The sequence below is a fragment of the Fukomys damarensis genome, unplaced genomic scaffold (assembly GCF_012274545.1).
Source record: "Fukomys damarensis isolate Sample0158 unplaced genomic scaffold, DMR_v1.0_HiC HiC_scaffold_19, whole genome shotgun sequence".
Taxonomy (NCBI): Eukaryota; Metazoa; Chordata; class Mammalia; order Rodentia; family Bathyergidae; genus Fukomys; species Fukomys damarensis.
In genome coordinates, this window is record NW_022900931.1 from 21,760,544 (window position 1) to 21,776,097 (window position 15,554).

Here is a 15,554-nt window from a genome sequence, read left to right on the forward strand (position 1 = left end):
TCCTTTTGTACACCTTGGTCTTAGACTGTTTTGTTTTTAGCATTAGCTTACTGATAATATATTATGAACCCTATTACCAAAAAAAAATAGGTGCTAGCTAAATACCTAAAATAGTGCTTTACTGTGCTACTTTGCATTTTTTTCTTTCAATAAGAGAAATTAATTGATGAGAAAACATCATACTTGGTTATAAATAAGAAAACTTTAAATCATTCATTCACTCTGGGTTAGCATTAGACTTCTGCCACTTATTTTCATTTTCACGAAGTACACCAGAGACCTATAATGGTCGTGTTTAGCAAGTATCAACAGGGTAGCCTTAGATCTGGCACTTACCATACTGGTATCTTGTTCTTACTCTGTTCTTCCTAAAAGAGCTACTGGGTAATTAGTGATATGTTCAGTATTATGTGTTCTAAGTTCCACAGAGAAAGGTGTTTCATATCACTCATAACAAAACATTTTTGTAGGTATAGCATTCGCTTAAGCATGTACTCATACACAATATTATTTTCAGCCTCCTTTATTTGAAATCTGTGACCACTTAATTTTAGACACAATAGGTCAGGTATTCTCATATAGTTTCCTTCATAACAAGGGTCTGTTCTTTAAGGTTCACTTCAGGTCCCAGGCAATTACTAAGGACTGATATAACCCAGAGGAGTGATTTCATTTCCTTTTACCATTGACTGATGTAGTGGTGGGCATGTGTCCTAGCTCTAAAAAATAAGGCATAAGAAGGAGTCTCTTGGGGAAGAGGTCAAAGGAAAAAGACTTCCAGACAAGATTATGATCCTGATAAAGGGAGAGAGCCTCATGAGGTCAATAGAAGAACTGCAGGAAAAACCCACATACACAAAAATAAAAGTTCTTTCTTGTTTGTTCCCTCTTTCTGCTTGCTTAGAGTAAACATTAAGTAGTACAAAAGTGTGATGCCTAAAACTGTGGCAGTCACTTTGGAACTCTGAGGTGAGATATCACTAGCATGGCTAGGAACCATGCAGAAAGATGGAACAGCCTGTGTGCTTACAGTCATCACTGAATTAATTATAGAACTACTGATACATCCAGTAAGATAATACAATGTTTATTCTTAAATAACTGCCAATCTGGTATTCTGTTCAACTTGTAACTGATGGTATTTTAAACAGTTTTTATGTATCCAAACTATAAACAAAAATAGTGACCTAAGCAAGATGAAATTTAATAGTAGTAAATAAAAGTTCCTACAGATAAGTTTAAAAAATGAATTAAACAAAATAACTGGGACAGATTGGGTATGGTAGGCAATCAGATAAAAATTTTTTTTTAAATATGCTTAATCCAATAGTGTCAAATATTTTAAAAAAGTACTCAGGGTACATGAAAGAAATAGATTCTTGATTATTATAAGTGAAGCTATTCAGTCCCTTCATGAAATGTCATGTTTAATTCTAGTTGTCATATTTTACAAAGGGCATTGACAAAATGGGGGATTAGTGAAGGAAATGGAATATGTCAACTACAAAAAGCCAAATATGGTTAATTTTCCACCCATTACTCAACAAATGCTGATTCAATCTTTAAGTGAGGATCTTGGGTGCATTCAAAGTGAAAAAAAAATATATATATATATAAGCCCTAATCCATAAAAGCTTGAAATTAAGTGACCAAGGTGGTTCTTTAAATGTTAGAGCCACCCTGTTGAGAGGGGAGAAAATGTTCTGAATAGTAGGTAAACAATAAAACTGGCTAGTGTAAGCTCGTTGTTCAAATCTGCCTTTCTAATGACTGAAATTGCTTCACTTTCAATCAGTTTCCTTCTGAAGAAGTAAAATGTCTACCGTGGGAGTTCAAAGCAGAAGCAGGATCATTACAGGGAAATTCCTTCTTGGATGGCTGATCGGACATAAGGCTCTTTCTATCTCCCATGCTTATTGCATCTATATTTTATAGACAAGAATTATTTTTCAATAATATTAATCATGTAGCTATATTTCAGACACACCGTTCAGTTTGGAAGTACAAAGATAACCGAGGGCAGTCCCTGTCTCACACTGGGGACAGGTGACATATAAATGAAGCTACCAATATCCAGAGGTGATCCGTATTTAATGGGATGACCCAACTGCTGTGGAAACACGGTGGGAGAAGTGCCTGAAGGAAGGAGGGAGGGAGGCTTCCTTGAGTGTCACGTGGGTCAGAGCGGATGAGCATGAGGATCAGACAATGTGAAGAATGTATATCATCAGCCCAGACCATTCCTTCGAAACCTTGACTTCTGTATTGAAATTCATAGATGTCTCCAACTCACTGACCATTTAAATTGATCTGAGAATTAAGAAATAATGTTTCTACCTTGTATCTGTCAAAATTCCTTCTCTCCTAGGATTCCCATACACAACACTAACCTCTGTCCACTTATTCAGAGTAGTAGCTAAAAGAGTATCCTTTCCCACACCATTTACCTAGCGGCACACATTTCTACAGTTTGGATGTAGAATGGCCCCCAAGGGTCCATGTGGTTGGAGGAGGTGGAACCTCTGGGAGGTGGGGCCTAGCAAGATTTCCTTAGGTCACTGGAATCATGCTTTGAAGGGTGACATGGGGCCTTGGTCTCTACCTCTTCTCTCTTTGTTTCCTTGCTGATGAGGTGAGTGCTTTTGCTCTATGATGTGCTGCCTTGCTACTGGCCAAAAAGCAGTGGGTCCAGCCAGTCACAGACTGGAACCTCTACATTCATAAGCCAAGATAGATCTTTTGTCTTTTTAAGTTAATTATCACAAGTATTTTGTCACAATAACAGCAAAGTTGACTAACACAATGTACAATACAACATCAAGCCATGACCCTTCCTTTATCTTTCTTTCTGTCTCTCTCTCTCTCTCTCTCTCTCTCTCTATCTCTCTCTATCTACCTCTCTATCTGGTATTGCATATATTTCCCCATCCAGCCAGCAACCAGAGTTGTTTTGATAACAGTCATTCCCTTCCTATGCTGATTCACTCTTCTTTCCTTTTGCTTCTTCTATCTGAAGCCCTTTGTCTCTTCATTAGTAAAGAGGAACTGGTACTCAACATTTAATATGATCTTAATGGAAGTGATGTCTATGAAAATCTATCCTGAAATTCATCATGGAAAATAAACTGCTGTTTTTTCTACATTTCCTTAGCCTTTTAAAAGTAGCCAGTTACTGCACAGAATTATCCTCTATGGTGTGAATTGTTGTGAGACTGAGTGTTCGGTAAATATTAACTACATGTGTCTATTTATAGCTATATCTTTCCTCACTGCTGATAATAAAATCTCAAACAGCAGCCCCCATCTCTTTCGGGTATTAACTGAACCCTTCTTCTGTCCACTCTCCCTACTATTTTATTCCATGATCCCTGCTGATTCTATTAGCTTTGCACTTTGGCTTCTAGTAACTTCCTTAGGCCTCCTATGGTTTATGAACTATCCGTATCAATTCTGTGGGCCTCCTGACCTTTTAAACATCCCAGTTCCTATGAAACTGATGCACTGAACAGCACTGGAGGCTGCTCTAGGCCCTGGGTTCCACTAGGCTAAGTCTGACAGCAAAGCTTTGGTACTGTTAATTCTTATAAATGTGAGCAAGGGTTCCATTATATGACAAAGGTGATAATGCACATTACTCCAAAGGCTTGGCAAAGAACACAATAGGTACAGTGATTATATAATCTGTAATGATGTCCATCATTTAGCCTATTGAAAACTAAAAAATGTCTGCCGCAATGAATGAATGTATGAATGTAAATTAGGACTGACAAGCATTGACTACTCTGTTCAGTTCTGCCTGATTAGTTCTGCCAAGTAGTGTCAAAATGATACCATAGCTAGTAAATGACAGCCAGATTAGTCTCCCAACACATAATGATAAGTTCATCTTCACTCCCAGCTCCTGAACTTCCCCTGGCCATTGAATAATGTCTCATTTATGGGGTGAAGGAGTCAACTGCTACATTGAAAACAGAAACTGTAAAGCATCCTAAGTTTAAGATATCAATATGAAAACTTCATTAGTGCCTTTGATGTTCTCTAAACTTTTTTCTTTTGTTCCCCTCTTTTTTATTAGTATGTTTGCAGTACATAATGAATATATTCATTGTGGGGAACTGGTACATGTACACAACACATCTCAATTCTTTTTTTCTTATCCCTTTTCCCTTCCCTTCATTTTCTCTCTCCTCCTTCCATTTTCAAGTCCCCTTCCTTTTTAGTACTTTCTTAAGACACACAGAGATCTCAAGAGGAATAAGCCTTTCAGAATGGGGAAAAAATAAGAACCAAGATATAGCATGTAAAGGTACAAATTCCCAGTGATGAAAGTCATCATACTGTTATTAAAATGTACCAATAAATTTAATGAAAAAAAAAAGACTTTTTTTGGGTACTGGGGATCAAACTTGGGTCCTTGTGTTTGCGAGGCAGGCGATGGAACAATGAGCTAAACCCCCAGCCCAAAAAGAGACCATTTCTTGAATGATGGCTTATATAATAATTACCCTGTTCTACAATGATCATTTCTAGGGCCAAAACAAAAAGTCCTCTATTAGTTTTTTTTTTTTAATTTACATACACTCTGGTGAGAAAAAAAGATAATTTTGAAAGATTTGTACCTCATTTCCTTATGGGTCATATACTAGCACAGACAGTACTTTTCAGTTCAAATCACTGAACGTCACCTTATTGCTTTAAGAAAAAAAATTACGAAAATGGCCTCAGAAAGTAGGCGTATTTTTTCCCAGTTGGTCCCTTTCATGAGATAATGGATGGCTACCTCAATCTGGGCAGTGTGGTTGGCATAGTACTTTAAGGCTTCGTCTCCTTCATCTGGATCTGCTCCCGGTTTGAGCATCTGCTGCAGCAGTTTGTTGTGGCGAGCCAACTGAAGGGGAGAGGAGAAAGGTGTTAGGGCTTTTATTCCTCTTTCATGGGGTCACACTTTGAAATTATGTTATTCACTTGCGCACACAGCGTCACAGTCCTGTGGTTGATGGCAATCAAGTTATATTTTAGGAAAGTATATTTATATTTGATAGGCATAAATACATCATAAAGATCAGTTATTGATTTTTTTTTATTAAAGTTGTATCTTCGATAAATGTGTGGCAATGCCAGGAAGAAGAAATGTTCAGAATGATACGGATGTAAATGACATTTCTGATAAGAGATTTAAACTACACACATAGAGAACACAACTTGATCAACAGTGCAACAGATCTGTGGGAAGTGGAAACAGTATCAAGGGTAGTTTCCCATACCTACATAAATAGGTCTACACATCAGAATGGTTCCCCTTAATGGCATCTAATCAAAGCTCTACATTAGTAATTTGCACTAAACTCCTACATTTGTGCATCTTTGTAAGTAAAAATTGGCACTTTATGCATACAGATTTCAATTTTATTGAAATTGAAACTGGGTATTTAAAAAGCAAAAATTTCATCAAATTATTTTCAAATGCTGTGGTAGAAATGGTCTATCTTATCTGAATGTCTAAGGCATTTGTTGGCTGGTTCTCTGTTTGTAGATAATTAATACATGTTCCCTTCAGATGTTTCTCTTATGGTTGTCTTGAATAATTCCTGAAACCTTGCTACGTCTTTACCCTTTCAAATGATCTATTTATGCCTCAAGTTCCCTGAGGGCTTCTAGTGATAAACATTCTGCCACATAATTCTTTTACTCCCAACACAGTGCCTCTGTCTTACTCTCTTAGCCATGCTCCAAAGCAATTTTTTTTTTTTTTTTGGTACCAGGGATCGAACTTGGGACCTTGTGCTTGCAAGGCAGGCAGTGGAACCAATCCTAAGCAATTTAAATGTATGATCTCATTTGATACTACTGAGAAAACCTGGTTAAGTACTGTCTTTATCCCCCATTTTATAGCTGAGAAAATTGAGGCACAGGAAACTTGTATATAAGAACATAGCGAGAAACTGGTAGAATGAGTGTTGACCTCATACAATGTGGCTCCAGAGTCAGCCAATTTACAGAGCAATAAATTAGTCTTCATATTACTCATGAAATCTTAACACAAATTTTGATTTTTAAAGAATGGAGATAAATTTTAAACAATAATTCAGAATCTATAAATGCACATTATCCTTGAAAGCAATAATTTGGTAAGTTAAATATTCACCCCATTAATACTGCTCTAGAACAAATAATTTTTGAACCAATTATTTTAGAATTGGTTTTCAGGGTCACTTGTAAATCACTCACAAAAACCTTTTCTTGACTAAATGTGAATTATATCAATTTTATTACAAACCATAGTAACGAAATGTAGTAACTTGTGTTTCTAAAAATCTAAGCAAATTTCAGGAGATAAAATTATTGTAATCATTCAGTCATATTAGCAATGGGCAAGAAGCGGCCAGTTCTCAAACAAAACTGGTGTGAGTCGTTTACAAATTGGATCTAGGGCACAAGAAAAAATGAAAAGTTAAATGCCCCCAAAATCTCAAAGGTTGAAGGCTTGGTCCCCACATGAAGAGTCCAGCGAGAGGAAGTTAGGTAATTGGGTGTGTGACCTTGAAGGCCATCATGAAAAGAGCAGCTCTGTTCCGCCATACTCCTGACCACAGGCTGAAACAGAGGACCAAGCAGTCATAGACTGTATCCCCTGAAACTGTGAGCCGAAATTAATCTTCACTCCTTTCAAAGTGTATCTCACGTACTCTGTCATAGCAATGAAATGTTGACTAACATGATGACTCCCAAAGTATCGACTGATGCAACCATTTAAAAATGGCATTTACTAACAAAAATGCGGGAGATGCACATTCAACAGAAGAAAATCAGAACTTCAAGTTTGGACACCAAGCGGTCTCAATGGCATGTAAACAGCAGGTAGTTGGATAAATTTGTCAAAAGTTCTAGGCAGAGACTAGAGATAGAGCTACACATTTGTGGGTCAACAATGTTAAACAAAAATTAAAGGTACTGAGTCCATTCACTTTCTCTCGTGTTTCAGACCTACTCCTCACTAGACATCCACTGAGATACACAAGGCACCTGAGCGAGGCACCACTAGACCAAGCTAAAACACCACACGGAGCCACTACCGTCAAAGTTTCATGGCACCAAATCAAAACAAAGTTGTTGTCTGAACTTCTGAGAAACCAGAAGAGAGACAATAGTCAAATACCCAACAGGCCTGTTTTGGTGGGCATGAAAATACAGTTTTCTCTGCTTTAATCATGAATCTGAAGTAACTTCATCTCAAGCAATCAGTTATTTTTCTATTGTCTATTTCCCAGTTCATTCCTTACAAGAGAGTAACTTTAAATTACTAATCCACCTTTTATGTTTTATGGTTTCTCCAGCCCTTTTCTGACCACCAAGCTCATCAAAAACATTTATTCTACAAGTGTTTCCTGATTCTAGAATATCATAGAGTTAACTAGGATCTTTAAATTTATCATAATTTGCTTTTTCAGACAACGTTATATGGCTGATCTTTAAAATTATGAATCTTAATTAAATTGCCCTAAAAATGGCTTAGACCAAGTTCTATGGAACTGAAAAACATCAGCAAAAAAGAATGAGGATATTGGGTCAGCAAAGTAGGAACAAAACCAGTATGTTCAAATGCCCTGGCTGACAAGTGAAGAAAAGAAATTTAAAGATGAAGGGAGTGACCATTTGTGTCAAATCCTGTTGCTAAGTCAAATCAAATGAAGACTAGAAAGTGTCATCGTTTAGCATCTTGCAAGTCATTGATAAGCTTAGTAGCAGCAGTTCCAGACACCACAGCTTAATTGTAGTGAGTTTTTTTTTTTTGTAATAAAACTTGAAGGAGAAGAGTGAGTGTGAGCACAGACCACTCTTGTGGACCACTGCTGTCAGGAGAGCCAAGAAACGGAGTGGTTAGCTTACAAGAAGTAGGGTATCAAGATTTTTTAAAATATAGGGAATGCAACATTGTGTTTATTTGATTGTTTGTTTGTTTTGTTTTGGTACCGGAGATCAAACGAGTGACCTTGAGCGTGCGAGGTAGGTGGCCACAACACTGAGCTAAATCCCTGGCCCTGTTTGTTGGATTTTGAGAAAAAAGGAAGAACAGCTGTTAGAGCAACGTCTTGACTGATGGAGAGTGGAGGGATCTAACACAGAGGTGGAAGAGTTTGTCTCAGAAACAAAGGCAACCTCAGTGACAGCAGAGGGTAGAGGCACAGACCCGGGGAGGGCAGCTGTGACCATGAGAACAGACAGAAGCTATTTTCTGGTGACTCTGATTTTCTTGATGGAGTAGAGAGCTCACAAGGAGGATACAAGAAGAGGTGCTGGATGTTCCATGAAGAGTAGGTGTGAAACACGAAGGAAACTGAATGGACTTGGGAAATAGAGTAACACTGCCAGGAAGCCCAGGGGTCTCCTCAGCCAGAGTAAGCCTGTTTGTGAGGTTCTCTGGTGACACTCAGTTTTCTGGGTATAGGCACAGAGTAGGCAGAAAGTTGTAATTAATGAGACTTGTGGTTGAGCTAGGTGAGGCCCAAACATCCGGAGATATATATGCAAGGAATTGAGCCAGGATTAGGGAATCTAAGCTGAATAAAGAAGGCAGGGAAGCCAGGAAGGATAATGAAAAGATGTTAGAATCAACCAACTGTTATATATATATATATGTATGATTTGAAGAGCTCAAAGTGGGACTCTTCAGAGTGGGACTGACAGAGAGCACATGCAGTCACTGATTTGGTTTTAGAAGAGCCCATGTGGCTCTCATCTAACTTCTCATATCTCCTGCAATAGCCTGGTCTGATCCATGGTCTTCTCTCACCTGGAATACTGCAGTAGGTTTTTTTTTTCAGCTTTAATTGAGTTTATTGGTACATTTTAGGGATACAGTACAGTTACATTCATTGTTGGGATCTTGCACCTCTACATGACAGGTCTTGGTTCTCATTTCTTCCCCTTGTCCCTGCCCTCCCTTCATCCACTCTTCCCCTCCTGATCTATAAACACTTTATTTCCATCTTTTCATTCTCTCACATTTTTTTCTTTTCCCTTATTACCCTTCCCCTACCCATCCCACCTTCCCTACACCTTTAGCCCCTTTCTTCCCATTTCACAATGTCAGTAATCTTATTAGGATCTTATGTATTATTGCAGTTTATTCACACCAGAGAAACTATTCGGTATTTACACATGTGTGACTTATTTATTTCACTTAGGAGTATATCTTCAATATGTATCCATTTTCCTATGAATGAATCTATTTTCTCATTCTTTATGGCTGAGTAATATTCCATTTTATAGAAAAACCACATCTTCTTTATCCAGTTTCCAACGGATGGGCAAATGGGCTGTTTCCAAGTTTTAGCTATTACAAACTGTGCCGCTATAAACATGGGTGCACATACATCACTGTGATATGATTCTTTTAGTTCTTTTGGAAAGATACCCAGCAGAGGGATGGCTGGGTCAAATGGAACCTCCAGTCCAAGCTCTTTGAGGTATCTCCATATTGATTTCCATAGTGGTTGCACCAGTCTGCACTCCCACCAACAATGGAGAAGGGTTCCTTTCTCTCCACAACCCCACCAGCATTTGTTATTGTGTGATTTCTTGATAGCAGCCATTCTTTGTGGGGTGAGGTGGAATCTCAGTGTTGTTTTCATCTGCATCTCTGACCAGTGATGTGGTGCATTGTTTCATATATTTACTTGCTGATTTTACTTCTTTGTCTGAGAAATGTCTTCATTTCGGATGCCCATTTTTGAATCAGGTCTTTATATTTGGGGGGGCTGATTGTTTTGAGTTCTTTATATATTCTTGATAATAGCCCTTTGTCTGAGGAGCGGCTGGTAAAAATTTTTTTCCACATTGTAGGTTGTCTCTTAGTTCTGCTGCTGGTTTCTTTTGCAGTACAGAAGCTTTTTAATAAGATGAGATTCCAGTTGTTGATTCTTTCTGCTAGTTCCCGTGCTACTGAGGATTTGTTCATAAAGTTTCTTCCTATGCCAATGTCTTCCAGAGTTCTGCCTAACTTACCTTCCAGCAAGTTTAATGCTTCTATTTTAATATTTAGATCTTCAATCCACTTGGATTCTAATTTAGTGCATGATGAAAGATAAGGGTCCAGTTTTAATCTGTGGCAGGTTGAAATCCAGTTTTTCCAACACCATATATTAAAGAGGCTATCTTTCCTCCACTGAGGATGGTCAGCTCCTTTGTCAAAGATGAGGTAGCTGAGTACATCTTGATTTGTTTTTGTATCTTCCAGTCTGTTCCACTGATCCTCAGGTCTGTTTCTTTGTCAGTACCATGCTGTTTTTATCACAGTGGCTTTGTAGTATAGTTTCAAATTGGGAATTGTTATACCTGCTGCCATGTGTCTGTTGCCTAGGATGGCTTTTGCTATTCTAGGTCTCTTAAGGTTCCAAATGAATTTTTGGATTCTTTTTTCTAGCTCTGTGAAATATAGTGTTGGAATTTCAATTGGCATTGCATTGAATTTGTATAGCAGTTTTGGTAGTATGGCCATTTTCACTATGTTGATTTTTCCTACCCAGGAGCAGGGGATATCTTTCCATTTTTTTATACCCTCTTCAATTTCTTTGTTCAGAGTGCTATAGTTTTCAGTGTAGAGATCTTTTGCTTCTTTTGTTAGATTGATTCCTAGGTACTTCATTTTTTTGGATGCTATTGTAAAGGGAATTGTTTCCCTAATTTCTTTTTCAGTGTGTCTGTTATTTGTGTACAAGAAGGCTATTGATTTTTGGGTGCTCATCTTGTATCCAGCTACTCTACTGAATCTGTCAATTAAGTCTAGAAGTCTTTTGGTGGAGTTTTTTGGGTCTTCAATGTAGAGTATCATATCATCAGCAAATAATGACAGTTTAACTTCTTCCTTTCCTATCTTTATTGCTTTAATTTCTTTCTCTTGTCTAATTGCTGTGACTAATGTTTCCAGAACTATACTGAAGAGGAGTGGTGATAGTGGGCATCCTTGTCTTGTTCCTGATTTTAACGTGAAGATTTTCAGTTTTTGGCCATTTAATATGATGTTGGCTGTTGGTTTTTCATAGATAGCCTTTATTAAGTTGAGATATAGACCATCTACTTCAATTTTTTGCAGGGTTTTTCTTGTGAATGGGTGTTGAATTTTGTCAAATGCTTTTCTGCATCTATTGAGAGGATCATATGGTTTTTGTCCTTAACTTTGTTAATATAATGTATTACATTTATTGACTTATGTATGTTGAACCACCCTTGCATCCCCGGAATAAATCCGACTTGGTCAGGATGTATGATCCTCTTGATAATCCTCTGTATTCTGTTTGCTAGTATCTTATTAAGGATTTTTTCAACTATATTCATTAAGGAGATTGGCTTGTAGTTCTCTTTTTTAGTTGCGTCTTTCCCTGGTTTGGGAATCAAAGTGATACTTGCTTCCAGGAATGAATTTGGAAGTATAGCTTCCCTTTCAATTTCACTGAAAATTTTTAAGAGTAGTGGCAGTAGTTCTTCTCTAAATGTCTTGTAAAATTAAGCAGTGAATCTATCAGGGCCTGGGCTTTTCTTTGTTGGTAAATTTACCCCGTCTCACCCTGTTCTCAGGAGTCCAGCTGTAACACAAGAGCCACAGTGGTTCTTGTGGTCAGATCATACCTCTTTCCTACTTAAAATCTTCTCATGGTTGCTGTCTTATTGAGAGAGAGAGAGAGAGAGAGAGAGAGAGAGAGAGAGAGAGAGAGAGAGAGCCATGTCCTCATATGGCCCTGCGACCATCCTGAATTTCTCTCCTACTACTCTCCCACTGATGGCTCAGCCACGCTGGCTCCCAGAGGCACGTTTCCATGTCGGGGCTTTGGCAGTGTTCGCTCCTGCCTGGGTGATCTTCCTGTATGCACATATGTGGCTTTCTCTCTTACCAACTGCAGGTCTGCAACCCAACACAGTCTCACCAGTAACCGCGCTTCAGAAGACTGGTCCACCACTTCGTCTGGCACATCTACTCCCATTTCCTGCTTCTTTTCTCTCCATAGCACATAGGATGACTGGACATGGTATACTTTATAACTGAGCTGTTTATTAACCTCCCCTTTAAGAATGTAAGCTAGGACATGATTTTCAGGTCTTCCATTCACTGCTCTATTTCCAAGACTTAGAACAATGTCTGGCACATACAAGGTGCTCAATACATATTTTAAAATCATAGTTCTGTAACAGAACTCTTTAAAACTTAAATAGTTGATAGCTTCCCAAGGTGAGATGGTAATTTGTGCAACTTCTCATATATTTATTAAAAAGCTTTTACTGCTTTTAGTCATTTTGTGAGGTTAAAATTAATTTATAAAACCAATAATGCTATTTTATGTGACATAATTAAAAGTAAATATATCTATAAAAATAATTTTCATTTAATATGTTTTGTTTAGCATTTTAAACCCTTTGTCTTCCCTGTAGTCCTGAGGAGATTAGCTCTACATTTGTTTGTTGCAGATAGAAGGAACTCTAAAACACTTTCATTTGTGATTATATAAGTAATCTACACATATCTTGGAAAATTTGGTATATACAACTTTTAAAGAAAGAACCAAAGAAAACTGGGCATGGTATCACATGCCTGTAATCCTAGCACCTGGGAGGCTGAGGCAGGAGGACTGCCACAAATTCATGGCCAGCCTGGGCTATACAGACTTCAAAGCCAGTCTGTACTATGCACACAGAGCCTGTCTCAAACAAACAATTAATAATAACAAAAATTAATTGCACCATTTTTCAAATGTATGCATCTTGTATGTCTTGGTAATTGAGGGCCTTTCCTGACCAAGCAGCCTTGTCTGCTCTTCTTTGTTCTATGTTAAAAGTACATATGCCTCTATAATGTCATTTTTCTTCTGTACCTTAGTCACCATTATTTCTCTCCAGTATAAGATGACGTCTTTAAGGAAATGAGCCTGCTCTTGTTCACCTCTGTATTCTGAGAGGCAGAAATAAAATATGGTACACAAAATAGACTCAATAAATATTTGCTGAATCGCCTAAGAGATGAGCTAATTAATGGCATACAATCATCTGCCAAAGTAGGCAAACACTCTTAAGTCTCAATCAGTTATCTGTTTCTTCCTCTATGAAAAAGGGCAAAGAACTCGGATTAGAAATCAGCAACCACTGTGGAGATTTCTCAAAAAACTAAAATTAGAGGCTCCATTTGACCCAGCTATACCTCTTCTTGGTATCTTCCCAAAAGAATTAAAAGCATCCTACCACAGCGACATAGCAGCACAGTTTGAAACAGCTTACAATTGGAAATAGCCCAAATGCCCATCAACTGACAAATGGAGAAAGATGAGAAGTACTCAACAATGGAGTACTACTCTGCCATAAAGAAGGATGAGCTTCAGACATTTATATCAAAATGGATGGACACTGAGACAGTACTATTAAGTGAAATAAATTGGACGCATATGTTTAAGTGCCACATCATTTCTCTGGTGTGAGAAACTGAAAGTGGAAATAAGGACTGAAATGCGTAATGGACGTTGGAAAATGGGAAGAAAGTGTTCAAATGGGAAGGGGAAACAAGGGAGAAGGGAGAGAGAAAGGAAGGAAGGGATGAGGAAAAAAGTGAAAATAGAGGGAAAAATGGAAACAAAGCTTTAGAACATAGGGAGGGGAGGGGGACTGAAGGGGTAATGGGATAAAATAAAATTTATTAAAAAAACAAAAAAAGAAATCACACGATGATACAATTCCCAGTAATAAAATGTTTATTTTTTTCTTTTCTAGTTATTTATGTACTTATGTGCCTTTTGATAGAGATAAACTATTTAGAGAAAGAGCCGATTACTCAATAAATGCTGAATGGTCCCCTTTAAGACAGAGCAAATATATAATCTCAGTCATATAAATAAAATCCACAAGAATTTAAAAATATCTTGATTGTTCTGAAATGTATGAAAAGGACTGGCATCAATAAAGCTTTTTTGGTTTCAAATTTACTCCTTACTGAAAGCACAGCACAACTTAATTAATATATATCTAATAGTTTTTGAAGAACTTATTCACTGTATATACACAATTCTATTAAAAATGTTCTGTAGAATAACAACATTGCCAAGTAAAGGCATTCAGTTTTCATTGATGGGTTTTCAGCCATATCTTGTTTACTAGATCTGCCACGTATCCTTTTGTATGACATTACTAAGAAAGCAACAATAACAACAAAAAGCCAGCATCCCAAGAAGCAATAACATCATTTACTGTGATAATTCTGGGCTTTGGAAAACAAAGGTAAAAACACCTGGTAGGTTTCTGGACAAGTTTGGCACAGCCATAGAGAGCTGTCACAGTTAGAAATCTAATTTAAATCCTAATTAAAAACTGAAAAACAACAAGTGAAGACATTCAAGGACAGCATCTCATGAATCCACCTTGGCTACTAACTCACTCAACTCTCACAACAGTACTTGAAGTTAGCTGATGTCACTATCCTACCTGGTCCAGCAAACCAACCAACAATCAATATTGGTAATTATGAAAAGTCTAAACCTGGGTAACTTCCTTGAATGTTAAAAGTGAGTGGAGCAGGGCGCGGTGGCGCACCCCTGTAATCCCAGCACTTGGGAGGCTGAGGCAAGAGGATCGTTGTGAGTTCGAGACCAGCATGGACTACATAGTGAGATCCAGGTCAGTCTCAACTACATAGTGAGACCCTTTCTCAAAAAAAAAAAAAAAAAAAAAAAAAAAAAAGTAAGTGGAGTTGCAAGTGTGGAACCTCTGGATCCTAGACATACTTAAAATTCATGGGAGCCTTTATTAGCCAAGACAGTAGCAATTGTTCCATACATGGAATAGAAATGGTGCCTGTATTTGGCCCACTCGGTATATGATGCCAAAGGAATTTTGCCAAAGAAGAACACTTATTAGGTCATTATTACAAATAAGAAAACCAGACCTGACATAAACTATCAAGTGTACAATTACCGTGGTTTTACTAAGTGTTTTCCGCAGTCCCCATGTGTTAAAGATTTGGTCTCAGCCCCAGGTTCTGTTGGAAGATGGTGGAACTTAGAGTGAAAACTTCCATGGAGGTCTTCCAGTCACTGGGAGGGCAAGCCCCGGAGAAGATAATGGAAGCCTAGCCCTATTTCCTACTTGCCTTTAGCATCCCAGCCACAAGAAACAGACGTTTTCTGCCACTTGATCTGCACCATGATGCTCTTCTGCCTCACCCGAATACTCAAAGCAAAGTGGCCAACTGGCTACAGACTGAAAGCTCCCAAACTGTGAGCCAAAGTAAACCTTCCTCTTTGCAAGGTGATTATCTCAAATATTGATTGCAGTAACAAAAGCTCAGCAACACCACAGTATTAAAGTTTTACAAGAAAATGTAACAGGACACATGGGTATATGGGATCAACAGCACGAGGGCCTGTGCAGGAGGCTATCGCTAAGAAGAAGACAGAAATTTGGCCATTATTTGTTTGGAAGGGATCATTATTAGCCATGATATTGCACAATTTTTAAAAATACACATACAACACTAAATGGAAATAAAAACATGTATATGTATGTACTCATAAAATATACAC

At 37.9% G+C, this 15,554-nt stretch overlaps 1 protein-coding gene across 4 annotated transcripts in view; it reads right to left on the minus strand.

Annotated features, from left to right (window-relative positions):
- Itpr2 (inositol 1,4,5-trisphosphate receptor type 2) overlaps positions 1 to 15,554 on the minus strand; it is a 416,582-nt gene that overhangs the window by 93,160 nt on the left and 307,868 nt on the right. For all 4 annotated transcript variants that reach the window (XR_004518150.1, XR_004518151.1, XM_010615034.2 and 1 more), the window contains one exon: positions 4,781 to 4,888. Coding sequence is in view for 2 of the 4 variants with exons in the window: in XM_010615034.2 (XP_010613336.1) it covers positions 4,781 to 4,888 (108 nt within the window). In the remaining 2 variants the exon portion in view is untranslated. The remainder of the gene's footprint in view (positions 1 to 4,780; positions 4,889 to 15,554) is intronic.